We start from the raw sequence: 13,531 nt of genomic DNA, 5'->3' as shown, positions 1-13,531 counted from the left end.
TATGGACTTTCCTCTTAGCACTGCTGTCATAGTGTCCCATAAGTTTGGGTGTGTTATAACCCCATTTTCATTACATTTTAGAAAGTCTTTCATTTCTTTATTTCTTCCCTGGCCAAGTATCCATGGATTTGGGAGTTTTTCAGTTTCCATGAATGTGTAGGCCTTTTTTAAAGTTCTGTTGTTGTTGAAGTCCAGTTTTAATTCATGAAGATCTGATAAAGTACAATTGTTTAATTTAACTTTCTTGTATCAGTTGAGGTTTGTTTTGTGACCAAGTATATCATCAATTTTGGAGAATGTTTTGTGTGATGCTATGAAGAAAGTGTATTCTTTTGTGTTTGGGTGAAAAGTTCTGTAGACATGTATTAGATCCATTTGATTCATGACATCTACTAGTTTCAATATTTTTCAATTTATTTCCTGTCTTGATCTATCCATTGGTGAGAGTGGGCTGTTGATGTCTCCATCTATTAATATGTGGACATTAATGAGTGATTGAAGCTATAATAATGTTTCTGTTACAAATGTGGATGCCCTTGTATTTGAGGCATTGTTGTTCAGGAATTAGATTTCCTCTTGATGGATTTTTTCTTTGATCAGAATGAAGTGTCCTTCTCCATCTCTTCTGATTAACTTTGCTTGAAAGTTATTTTATTAGAAATTACAATGGCTACTCCAATTTGCTTCTTGGGTCTGTTTGTTTGGAAAACTTTTTCCAGCCTGAGATAATGTTTATCTCTGTTGCTGGGGTGTGTTTCTTGTATGCAGCAGAATGTTTGATCCTGTTTATGCCTCCATTACTTTAGCCTGTATCTTTTTTTTTGTTGTTGCAAACTTGAGTCCATTGATGTTGACAGATATTAATGGCCAATGATTATTAGTTCCTTTTATTATTATGTTGGTGGTGGTAGTGTGTTTTTGTGCCTCTCTTCTTTTGGTTTTACTGTAATGAAGTTATTTATAACCTGTGTTTTTTGAGTTGTAGTTAACTTCCACGATTTGGAGTTTTCCTTCTAGTATCTTCTGTAGAGATGAGCTTGTGCACAGATATTGTTTAAATTTGGTTTTTCATAGAATATCTTGTTTTCTTCCTTAAAAGTGTTTCTGGGTATAATAGTCTGTATGGGCAACTGTGGTCTCTTAAGGTCTGCATGACATCTGCCCAGACCCTTGTGGCTTTTGTAGTCTTTGTTGAGAAGTCATGTGTGATTCTGATAGGTCTGCTTTTATATGTTACTTGTAGTTTTCTCTTTGCAGTTTTTAATATTTTTCTTTGTTCTATATATTTATCATCTTGATTATTATGTGGCAGGAGGATTTTCTTTTCTGGTCTAAACTATTTCATGTTCTGTAAGCCTCTTGTTTGTTTAAAGACATCTCTTTAGGTTGGCGAAATGTTCTTCTATGATTTTGTTGAGCATATTTTCTGGAGCTTGGAGCTGGGAATCCCCTTTCTTCTATCCTTATTATTCTTAGATTTTGTGTTTTCATGGTGTCCTTGATTTCTTGTATGCTTCATGTCAGGAACTTTTTTATTTAATATTTTCTTTGACAGATGCATTGATTACTTTGATTATATCTTCTGTGTCTGAGATCCTGTCCTTTATCTTATCTATTCTGTTGATGATGCTTACCTCTGTGGTCCCTGTTCTCTTCCATAAGTTTTCCACCCCCAGGATTTCCTCATGTAGTTGTTCCTGCAATTAGTTTATTGTTCCTGGAGCCTTCTAAGCTTTTCAGGTATGTGGAGGCAGGGGTGTGCCATAGGTTGTGAGATATGGCTGGATATCCTCAAGTAGCCTACAGTTCCTCTCTGCTGGTTGTGTCTCAGTTGGATATATAGGCAGGGAATTAGGATGTGGCTTTCTAACCTGTGTGGTCCTGAGGTCCTTCCAGTCTTTTCAAGGAGGCTAATAGAGCTTTGCACTGTAGGCTTGATTTTCATGTCTCTGGTATCCGGAGTCATTCTTAGGTTATCAGGAGGTCTTTGGAGGTCTGAGGTTGGTGCTGTGCTGTCTGCGAGCCAGAATCCTCTCCTTTCTCTGGTGAAACATGATCTGACACTGACATTTCAGAGTGTGCAGTAGGGAGTGCTGTTGGCCTTGCAAACACCGTGCTCCTGGTTCTAAGATTGTGCTGGGCTCTACCATCCTTGAAAGCAATCCTGTACACTCCTACTATCTAGCAGACCTCCAATGGAGGACAGGTGGAACAGTGGACCAGAGTTTGGAAACCTGTTCTTGGAATGCAAGAGCTACCTTACATTTATCTATTCTTTTCTTTTACAGGAGCCCTGTTCAGCCTGATCCTCAGCCTGTTCGTACTATGGAAAGAATATGCTGTTGATTTTCCAAAATATATATCTATAGAAAGGAGCAACAGATGTGTTCCAGAAAATGTCCTCATTGATATAAAATATGGATGGTCTTTCATGTTTGCTGCTTTTGGAACTCCCTTTGTATGTATGTCAGGAATTATATTTCATTTCATTGGCCAACATCTTGAGATGTTTAGGAAATAAACAAGATGAAATGCCAAGAGAGAACAGTAAAATCTGGTCACATTTCTTCAGGGTACTTGACAAAAAACAATTTGAGACTTGGAATGTAGCCAAGTACTCAGAGGGTTATTTACTATCAGTACACATGTATAACATGGCATTGCCAAATGAATGCTATTGGCAAAGGGGTGCTGCAAAGTAAGAGTTAAGAAAAATAATTTCTAAGGGAACTTTGGGGAATCTTAAATTTGCCATCTCAATGCAGAGACAAAATGGTTGGCTCTGAGTTCTGAAAGACATCACAACTACTTACAAGGGTAAGAGGGATCTCACATTCTCTGGTGCTATTATTTAATTTCCAATCTTTCCAAAGTTAAGCCAATTTATCATAGGACTTTTCTTTTTATGAGGAGTTAAGTTTGAATCATTTGATTAATTCAAAATATCCAACTAACTAAAGCTAATGCACAAGGGTAGTGATGACTCATTCCTCTCTAAAAGCTTGAGAGAATTTTCCCCTCTTGTCTCTGAACAGTTGAATCAACACTAGTTAATGCAGGCACATTCCAATGCATGAATATAAACAGTTACATCTTTAAATCAGCTAATTTATAGTCTCATGTTCCATGTCACATATCATTCCCACACAAAGAAATTGTCACTTGAGCAAAAGATTTATGAAAATATTACAAAATGTAGACTGTTGCATTGGAATAAATACAACTAATGGTCATATTCTCAGTCTGAACAAAAAGACTTCCAATGGCTATGGGATAATTGCATCCATAGAAGGTGAATTCTGGACTGCAGGATAATTGAAAGTGTTGCATATATATTATTATTTAAGTCACATATATTTATTATTTAACCATTTCTATTTGTTTTTAAACTCTCCTGAGAATTAGTCTTAGTCCAATGGACTGGAAACCTTATGGGCAAGGCCTCTGTGAACTTTTAATTTATAGTAGAACCTAATATAGAATAAAGACTTATATTTAAATCATCTATAGAATAAAAGATAACCTATGCTTTTTTGATATATTATATGCTGTGGTTCATCTGTAAATTTTATAAGGAGAACTGTTAGAGTAGTCTTCATTAGTAAATAAAATTATATCATTTGTATGGATTCATTTTCTACTGGCATATGATTTTAGTGAATCAACTTGAGCAAGTGTCTTCAAGTACTACTAACATTTATGCTCACAGATAAAGGGTTCTATTAATTGCTAATTATTCTTCTACTATGGCTTTTAGTAAGCACTCAGCAAATATGACATCATATTTGCATACATGTCATGTTTTAGTTTGATGCAGAGTATTAGACACTTAAATTTTGAATTGTTCTAAATGATATGTTTCTGTTTAATTTCATTGGATTTGTAGATTTAAATTTTTCCCAATAAAGTACACATTGGACCATGAATCACTGTACAAGTTGATATTTCTCTCTCTCTCTCTCTCTCTCTCTCTCTCTCTCTCTCTATATATATATATATATATATATATATATATATATATATATATATATATAATCTCTTCCTCATTTAAAAAGAATCCTGAGAAAATATTCTATAGTTTGTTTGAAATGAAAAGAGCTTGGAAATTACCACTTCGTCATTATCTCTAAGAACAAAGTTTGTTACTCCATGATAATGCATTTCATAGAGACAGATTCAACTATCAGAACTGAAATTCTACCATTAAACTTTAGATGGCTACTCAGACTCTATATTAGAGATGCTTAGAATGGCATGTATAAATGGCAGGTTATAGATTGCTTTGTGGAAATCTCAAGTGATTTTATTTTTATTTTTCAAGGAGTAAGAAGTCTTCTGTTAAGATGGGTGTTATTATAACAGAAAGTGAGGATGTTTTCAATTTCAAGCTAAGCTACTACCTACAAGTGTAACAAGCATATTTTAGACAAACTGAGGGAAAAGGAGGTTACTCATTCTCAGTTTACCACATTTTAAGGTAGACACACTACATAATAAGCCCAAATTATTAGTAGTTTCTCTCTTAATAGATTAATTTACAAGACAGTATAAATAAATAACATGCCAAATAATTTCTCCCAACAAATCATTCCATAGTATTAGGCTTATTTTAAGTCTCAGAAGAATAGGATATATCTGTTTGTACTAAGGATGTTATTGGGACAGAGTGAAATTTGGGAATGAGGGTCGAAAGTATGTTCCATCTTATTAATTAATGAGAATGTGTATTCATGACTCTCATTTTAGGGCTACAAAATAAGAAAGTAATAAAGTAAATAATTATAATGTATGTTGATATTATAAGAAAGTACACATACTAGCACATTATTCAAAATAATTTTCAATTGTCTTCTTCACTTACATTCAAATGAAATAGCACCTTTTTTGTTCATAGTACAATAGCAAGTGACACTATCTATGAATATACATCATCACTTCTCAAATTTTACAATGTCTCATGTGACCATTTCCTCATTCTCTGTAGCAGTACCCTATTATAATTTGTTTTTACAGAGCTGTGTTTGTTTATTTATGTATAGTCATAGTCATGTATATACATATTTATAAGCCCAGGTACATGCATCTAGACAGTGATTTGTATCAATAACTACTGCAGTGAATAATTCATTTTCTTTTCTTTTTTAATTTATAAAAAAGGAAAGTGATAGTTTTATCAAAATGATTTTTACTTGTCTACTATCCTTTGTATGTATTATTAAAATACATATTCTGCAGCTCTCATATTCAGATTGATGTGGAGAATGGACTCAAGCCTATTTCTCCTGTAATGGCCATGCCTATCTACTGATATTTAGTGCCCCAGAGAGACACCATTGTGATAGCTGGAACTAGGCGGGTTTTCTGAAGCACTGGGCTGGAAAAGAGTTTAAAATACAATGAAATGGATCAAGAGAGTAGATCTGTGAAATGTGAAGAGCTGTTAGCATGTTTCTAAGAGTATGTAAAGCATATGAACTGGAAACATTTTATTTGATGAATTTGCTTTCTTAGATGAGTCTGTACTATCTTATATTATAGAAAGCTGTTAAGTGTTAAATAACATTACATAAAAAGTTATAGTTTCTACTGGTAAATATGTGCAGTAACGTCACAATGGCACAAGCGTAACTGTCTTATAGTTATAAAATGCATAGATTAAACACATTAGTAATTAACTTCAAGTTACCAGTAATGTACTGCTGTCACATTAAGGAAAACAAAATAACACTTCCTATTAGAGTAATTTAACTACAAAGAGTGAGTCCAATTTGAGTGTGCTATTTCATGCTCTCTGTCTTCTGTCCTCTGCTTGTCTGTTGTATGAATCTTAATCTATGCCTGCCTGAAGGCTGGCTTTTGATCTGTCCCTGTACATATGCCTGCCCCTGTGTGTAATTGTGTGTGTGTGTGTGTGTGTGTGTGTGTGTGTGTGTGTGTGTGTTCCAAATAAAAGTATTCTCTATTTACCGAACAGAAAAGAAAGCATCATATTGGGGAAAGAATGTGATACTTTGCAGAACTTTTTAAGAGTTTTGTAAGGGATTAAATCACTGACTTCAACTATTCTCAAATGATGCAGACAACAAACAGTATTCCAAACATTGTTTATCAACCAATATCCATCAATGTTGCATTCAGACGCTGATAGATTTTAGAAAGCTTGTTGCAACCTCTATATTTGCTGCCTTCAGCAAATGATATACATGCATCCTTCTGGGTCATGGTATGGAAAATACATAACTTAAGTTTGTAGATATGTGTTAGCTTAGATTGGAAGAGCTGATGAAGCAGGAAGTCCAAGGCAATTGTTCTCTCTTTTAAAAAAATATTTATTCATCCAGGCATGGTGGCACTCGCCTGTACTCCCAGTGCTTGGGGAGGCAGGGGCAGGTGGATCTCTGAGTTCAGGCTACACAGAGAAACCCTGTCTCTAAAAAAAAAAAAAAAAAAAAAAAAACCTCAAACAAACAACAAAAAACTCTCATATGATACAGCCTGACCACACCTTCTCCTCCTTTCACTTTTACCCCCACTTCCTCTCCCACCCGATCCACTGCTTCTCCTATCTCCCCCAGGAAGGATCAGGCCTACCAGGGACAACAACCAAACATGACGCAAGATAAAATAAGACCAGGTGTAAACCCTCACATTAAGGCTAGGCAAGGCAACCCAAGAGAAGAAAATGGGTCTTAAGAGCAAGCAAAAGAGTTAGAGACACCCCACTCCCACTGTCAGGAGTTCCTGTAAATGACCATGCCAACAACCATAACATTTATGCAGAGGATCTAGTGCAGACCCATGTAGACTCCCATGATTGCAGCTTCAGTTTCTTTAAGCACTCATGAGCCCGGTTTAGTTGATTTCACATGCCTTGTTTTCTCAGTGTCCTAGATGCCCCCTGTCTCCCAGAATTCTTCTTTTGGATTCCCTAAACACTGATGGGAGAGACTGGATGATGAAAACATTCAACCTAGGGCCTCTATCTGTCTAACGTTTGCTTGTAGGTCTCTGGAGTCACTCCCATCAGCTGCTAGAGGCAGATTTTCTGATGACTACTGGATAAGGAACAGATCTATGATTATAGCAGAACATTATTAGGATTCATTTCAATATTTTTGTTTTGTTTTGTTTTTGGTCAGTCATGTTTGGTTCTATCCGAGGTCTCTGGGCTAGCCTCCAGTTCCTCATCATCCAGCAGGGTCCAGCATAGGCTAACTCTCATGACATGGGCCTAAAATCACATAAGTTCTGAACTACCATTGCCCCAGCACATTTTAGAGAAAAGACTCATTATAGTTCAAAGGTTTTGTGCATGGATTGGTGTCCCAGTCCCATCACTGGAAGCCTTGGCTGGTTACAGAGGATGGCTGGCTCAAGTTCCATATTCTCCATTACTAGGAGTCCTCACCAGGGTAATCCTTGTAGATTCATGAGAGATTCCATGGCACTGGGTTTCCACGTAGCCCTCCAAAATGCCCTCCAATTCCAGTAGCCTCTTCCCATAATCTCTTTCTCCATCCCTCCCAACACTTGATCCCTCCTATTCCCCTCCCTCCCCACCCCCAGTCTACCCTCAAATTTATTTTCTTTCCCATTCTCAGGGAAATCCATGCTTCTTCATTAGAGCCATCCTTATTAGCTTCTCTGGGTCTGTGGGTTATAACCTGATTGTCAATTACTTAGCAGCTAATATCCTCTTGTAAATAAGTAAATGTTTGTTTTTTGGGTCTGGATTATCTTACTAAGGATGATCTTTAGTTCCATTCATTTCCTTGAAAATATGATCTCCCTTTTTAAATGCTGAGTAATACTCCATTGTGTAAATGGAATATTTTCTTTATCAATTAATTGGTTGAAGGACATCTAGGTTGTTTCCAGTTTCTAGCTATTATGAATAGAACAGCAATGAACAAGTTGAGCAAGTATCCTTATGGTAGGATGAAGTGTCCTTTGGGTATATGCTCAGAAGAGGTATAGCTGGGTCTTGAGGTAGACTGATACCCAGTTTTCTGAAAAAAACTGCCATATTAATTTCCAAAGTGATTGTACAAGTTTGCACTCTCAGCAATGGAGTAGTGTTCTCCCTTTCTCTAATCCACATCAGCATTAGCTGTTACTTGTGTTATTGATCTAAGCCATTCTGACAGATGTATGATGGAATCTCAAAGTAGTTCTGATTTGTATTTCCTAGATGGTTAAGGATATTGATTTTTTTTTGTATTTCAGCCATTTGAGTTTCTTCTATTTAGAATTCTCTACTTAGACGTGTACCCCATTTGGATTATTTGGTTTGGTGATGTCTAGTTTCTTGAAATCTTTATATATTTTGTGTATTAGTCCCCTATTAGATGAGGAATTGGTGAAAATCTTTTTCTCCCTTTTGTCCTATTGATGGTGTCCCTCATTATAGAAGCTTTTAATTTCATGAAGTCTTATTTGTTAATTGTCAATCGTCATGCTTATGATATCAGGTTGTTATATCTGTTCAGAAAGTTGTCCGGTGCCAATGTGTTCAAGGCTATTTCTTTAAGAGTTTTATTTATTTTTTCAATTTTAAGTAATTTATTCCTTTCCTCTTTAAGGACCTCTACTTTCTTCATAATTTGGTTGTAAGTTGTCTCTCTTATGATTTAGCAGTGCTGGAATATTGAGAGTTTTTGGTTGTAGGAATATGGGCTGTCATGGTGACATATTGCCTTGGTTGTTGTCGAGCAGAAATTCTTCACCATGTTGAGGGTTGGGATATGGTGACTAGAAAAGGGGGACTTTGGCGATAGGTCAGAGGAGCATCAAAAGAATAGGTGAGTTCTGATGGTAACAAATGACCCATCTGGACTTCTGGTAGCTGACATGGCCTCTTGTAATGCCTACATTATTCTCTTAAGGCAGGATAAACAAACAGGTTGAGTACAGAGTAGGATGGTAATCTTAAATCCTAAGTAGCTGGAAGGTGTATTATTAACATCAGCATCTTACAATGTAAGAGATATTTTCTTAATATTGCATTATCAAAATCAAACTAATAAATTCCAAGATTATCATATATAGTATATGAAGACAAAAACCAGTAAATAAAGTGATTTTTACATTTGTTTTTGGGAACCATAATAGCATAACCTGAGAGTGAACAATAGTAGTGATAATTTTAAATTATTGGATTCTTACTATAGTAAATGCCATTCCTTTAATGTGATTTAATTTATTTTCCAAACTTTATGAAAAAGGTATTTATTAAATTTAACACTCAAAATATAAAAAATAAGGGTTAGAAAGATTAATGTATTAAAGGTGACTCAACTAAGAAATATCAGAATGTGATTTTTTTAACCCAAGTCTTCCTAATACTAAACAGAATATTGTTTCCCTAACCAATGAATTGTTTTATTTTCAGAGTATTTCTGTTAAATAAACCTTAATATAATTGCTACTTCTACCCTCAAACACACTAGATACCTGAATAAATGCGTTTACAACATCATCTTTTTTTTTCTTGTTAATTTTTTTTTTTTAGGGCTAATGAGCCCGTGGATGCTAGAGGATAATCTACTAGTTTCAATTTTGTATATCAGTAAAGTTTTAATTACATATCAAATACTTACTTGTTATGCCCACAGATAAGTGTAGATCTCAGTTCTCATCACAGATTTTTTTGTTTGTTTTTGTTTTTTGGCAGAGGACCATTACAAAAACTACAATTAGATAGAGTTCTGTTTCCACTTCTGTATGGATCTCTGAGCTCTGAGGGGAAGGTTTTGATTTAAAATAGTTAGGACTGAATGCTCCCAGGCCTCTTGCTGTGTGCACATTGTCCAGTTATAGGTCTCTATGTTTTATTATCTTCTGCAAAAAGAACCTTCTCTAAGGGTGTTGAAATATATCCTTGGGAGTTCTTCCATTTCTATGTTGATTAGAAAAAATCAAAATAGTAGATTTTCTTTCTTTTAAGCATTTATTTAAAATATAATTTACATCAACTCTTCTCTCCTTCCCCTCCATCTTATCCCTCCCATATTCAACCCTCCACTGCAAACTTCATACTTTCCTTTTCTTTAATTATTGTTCTTATTCAATATACAAATACATGACTCAACATAAAAATACAATCTGCTGATTCCATTCAGAATTGACTACCTGTGTATGTTTCTAGGATGACCACACTCCTGTTGTATAACAAATTAGGAGCCTCATACCTAGGAATAGTAATTCTTCTTTTTCCATCAATTATTAGTTAACTATAGGTTTTCATCAAGAAGTGGGACCCCAACTGCTGTGATTGTTCCGGTACTGTTTAACAACCATATTGTTGAGATTTCATCTGTATAGTTTTCCTTTCATAGGTAAGAAAAAGTCTCACAGCAGACTTCCTGATGCTCTGGCTCTTACCTCTATTTCAATATTTCTACTGTTATATTTTACTTTAGCCTATACATAAAAAACAGTGTATTAAATTCCACTTTTATTCCAGCACACAAAAATAAAATTTGCTCAACCATGTTCATAGCAGCCTTATTCATAATAGCCAGAACATGGGAAAAGCCTAAGTGTCCCTCAGTAGAAGAATGGCTAAAGAAACTGTGGTACATATACACTGTGGAATACTACTCAGCTATTAAAAACAAGGAATTCCCGAAATTTGTGGATAAATGGATTGAGCTAGAAATGATCATAATGAGTGAGTTAACCCAGAAGCAGAAGGACTCAAATGGTATATACTCACTTATATCTGCATACTATCCCAAGGGGCATGTCCCACGAAAGCCTTCACTCACCAGGAAACTAGGACAGAGGGGAGGACATCCTATTGGGACTCCAGATGAGAAAAGCATGGGAGAATGGCAAAGCAGAAGGATCCAGAGGGTCCTAGGAACCTACAAGTAGAACATTATGATAGGCAGATTTGGGCCCAGGGGTCCCGCTCAAACTAAGGCACCAGCCAAGGACAATACAGGCGGTAAACTTTAAACCCCTACCCAGATCTAGCCAATGGTCAGAACAGTCTCCACACATGAGTTGAGAGTGGGATATGAACTCTTGATTTTTATAGAAATAAGTATTTGAATTAAAATTCTAGAATATTAACAGTGAAATATAATACTTTCTAATGGAAACCAATTTTGAGCCAGAGTGTCTCCCAGCTTTTAAGCTCATTCTTCTTTTAATTCTAAGAGTATCATCTGTTCAGCTGGTAGATGAAAACAGAAACTAGATCATAGTATTGTGTGCTTGGGTTTTATGAATCACATTGGGAATTAGGACAATTTCTTGCAAATATGTATTTACTGTGAACCATGCCAGATAAGTACCATTGACTTCAAGGAAACCTGAGAAGTATATTTCAGTCAAGGTGTAGAAGGCAAGCATCTGGTGAATGGCTCATAAATTCTGTTTCACTTAATTCCTCTAGAATATACAAATATCCCCTGAGGATTTTTTCAACACTGAGCATTGTGTTTTGTTATAAAGAGATTTTTTTTGTTTGTTTTTTGTTTGTTTGTTTTTGTTGTTGTTGTTTTTCTCACCTCTGTTTTACACATACATAAGGTGGCCATATAACTTATTGCCCAAAGTAGAACACTTTTAGTTATGGTGTATGCTACTAAGACGGAACAAATGGCATAAGCAAACACTGTCTAGGAGGAACTTAAACATGAGCCTACCCAATATATTGGCAGATAATTACCATTTGAGATGAAACAATGAATATTCATACCACGTAGCATTTTGTGCAGTGTTCAGCAAATCAATAAACACCTGTAGGTTTGAATGAAGTATAAAAAACTCCGCCAGTATAATTATTTCATTTAAAGATATAATTTTATCCTTTTTAATAAAATGTAATACAAGTGGTAATGTTCAGATAAAAAAGATTAGCTTCATGAGCTGCTATCCTTTGGCTACTTAAGATTGGCTCAGCCAATTTTTCAGAATGTCCTTCAAACAGTTAATGTCTAATGAATAGTATTAAGGCATTTATATCACTATGATTTCTACCACTCGTAAATGGAATCAGAATGCTATTCCATGTGTTTTCCTAAAGTTGTATCCTCCATTTCTGGGTTGTAAAAGAAACAAAGGGGGTGCAAATTGAAATTACATTTTCATTTTCAAGACTAAAAATGATAAATTGGAGTATATTCAGAGAATAATGGCAAAATATTTTTAAATTCTGATATGAAATATTAGGTGAAAATTTTACTAATATTAAGATTGGAAAAAATTAATCAAAATATAATCAGTGTAACTATAGCCCAGTGTTTAAAGTAGTAAACCTCTTTGGAAGTTATGCCAGGATCAGTGTGCAGAAGTGAAAAGAAGGCATATTTATGGCTTGTATCTTAAAGAAGAAAGAGATAACTGACAGAGCATTGTGTTGTCTTTGAAAAGAGTAAGTTTATATATGAATTAGGCAACTAATTGGTGAAGATATTATATCAGAATTGAGTTTGTTGTGTTCCTTTCAAATTGAAAAATTACACCATTTTTACTATAATGATAAATGGACAGAACAAATACTACATGTAGTTTTTCATTCTTCCAGTAAAAATATAAACTCTGAGATTTTACTTAGTTATAAAAGTCACTGACACTTAATTCCACATGTTTAAGTGACATCAAATCCAATTTCATGTAATCTGTCATCTGTATCATTTTATTAGAAATAATTTGAAATAATATTTAGATAATGTAATATATTTTTCTATGATATATATCATTAGGAAAATGTACTTCTTCTTTCACTCCACAAGCATAAACCTGTCATGCCTAACATATATGCTTTGGCTGACATAGAAATAAAACTATTTTCTGGGTCCTGACACTTGTAGAAAATCTATCAAATTATACAAGAGAAGCTTTGCTCTCTGAAGTGGGTTTGTATCATGTAATGACTCTGATAAGGTAGATGATATATTATTAAATTATAGATTCTTCTTGGCACATTAAAAAGTATGCCTGTCACAGTTAAGATTACCATTTAGTGAAGCAAAGAATGATCTGTCCAGTCTTATCGATAATGAGTTTTTCTCTACAGCTCAGTGCACAGTCTTCCTATTCCAGGACTTGATTGAAAGACATGTGCAATAAACCCAACTTGATGTACAGTTTTAGCAATTAAAATGAATGTGTGTTTGTATATTGCATATCCCTATTTCAAGGGTCATTTCTCAAAGGCCTAGGATATCTATAAGAATGAGGATGGGCCCATGATAGGATGTGTAGGCAATAACCTGTTCAGCTATCAGTAGGGTCTCTGAGAAGTACTTTTTATAGAGTTTCACTAGATGGACTTAATATTACCCCTGTTTCAGAGAAAACACTGATTTTCAGTAAAACTGTCATGTGAAACAGTATGGCTTTAATGTTTATTTCATGACTTTGAGTGGTGGTTTTTCTCACTCTGACCAAATCTGATTCAATGCGCCATTCTTTGGACATATAATTTCCACATTTCCAATGGAAATGTTTCCTTTAAATGGTCCATTTTTAGATTTCCTTTATCTATATTAGGAGACAGGAACAAATTTGCTATTGT

General features: G+C 34.9%; 1 protein-coding gene across 1 annotated transcript in view; it reads left to right on the top strand.

Moving 5' to 3' along the window:
* LOC311601913 (transmembrane protein 182-like) overlaps window positions 1–3,795 on the top strand; it is a 68,701-nt gene extending 64,906 nt beyond the window's left edge. Inside the window, exon 5 of the mRNA XM_084789679.1 lies at window positions 2,289–3,795. Coding sequence (XP_084645805.1) covers window positions 2,289–2,521 — 233 coding nt within the window. The 3' untranslated portion in view covers window positions 2,522–3,795. The remainder of the gene's footprint in view (window positions 1–2,288) is intronic.
* The last annotated feature ends 9,736 nt before the right edge of the window (window positions 3,796–13,531 follow it).

Source organism: Acomys minous, assembly GCF_964271855.1.
Source record: "Acomys minous genome assembly, chromosome: 7".
Classification (NCBI taxonomy): Eukaryota; Metazoa; Chordata; class Mammalia; order Rodentia; family Muridae; genus Acomys; species Acomys minous.
The sequence above is the reverse complement of the archived record's forward strand: the minus strand, read 5'-3'. Positions and strand labels throughout refer to the sequence as shown.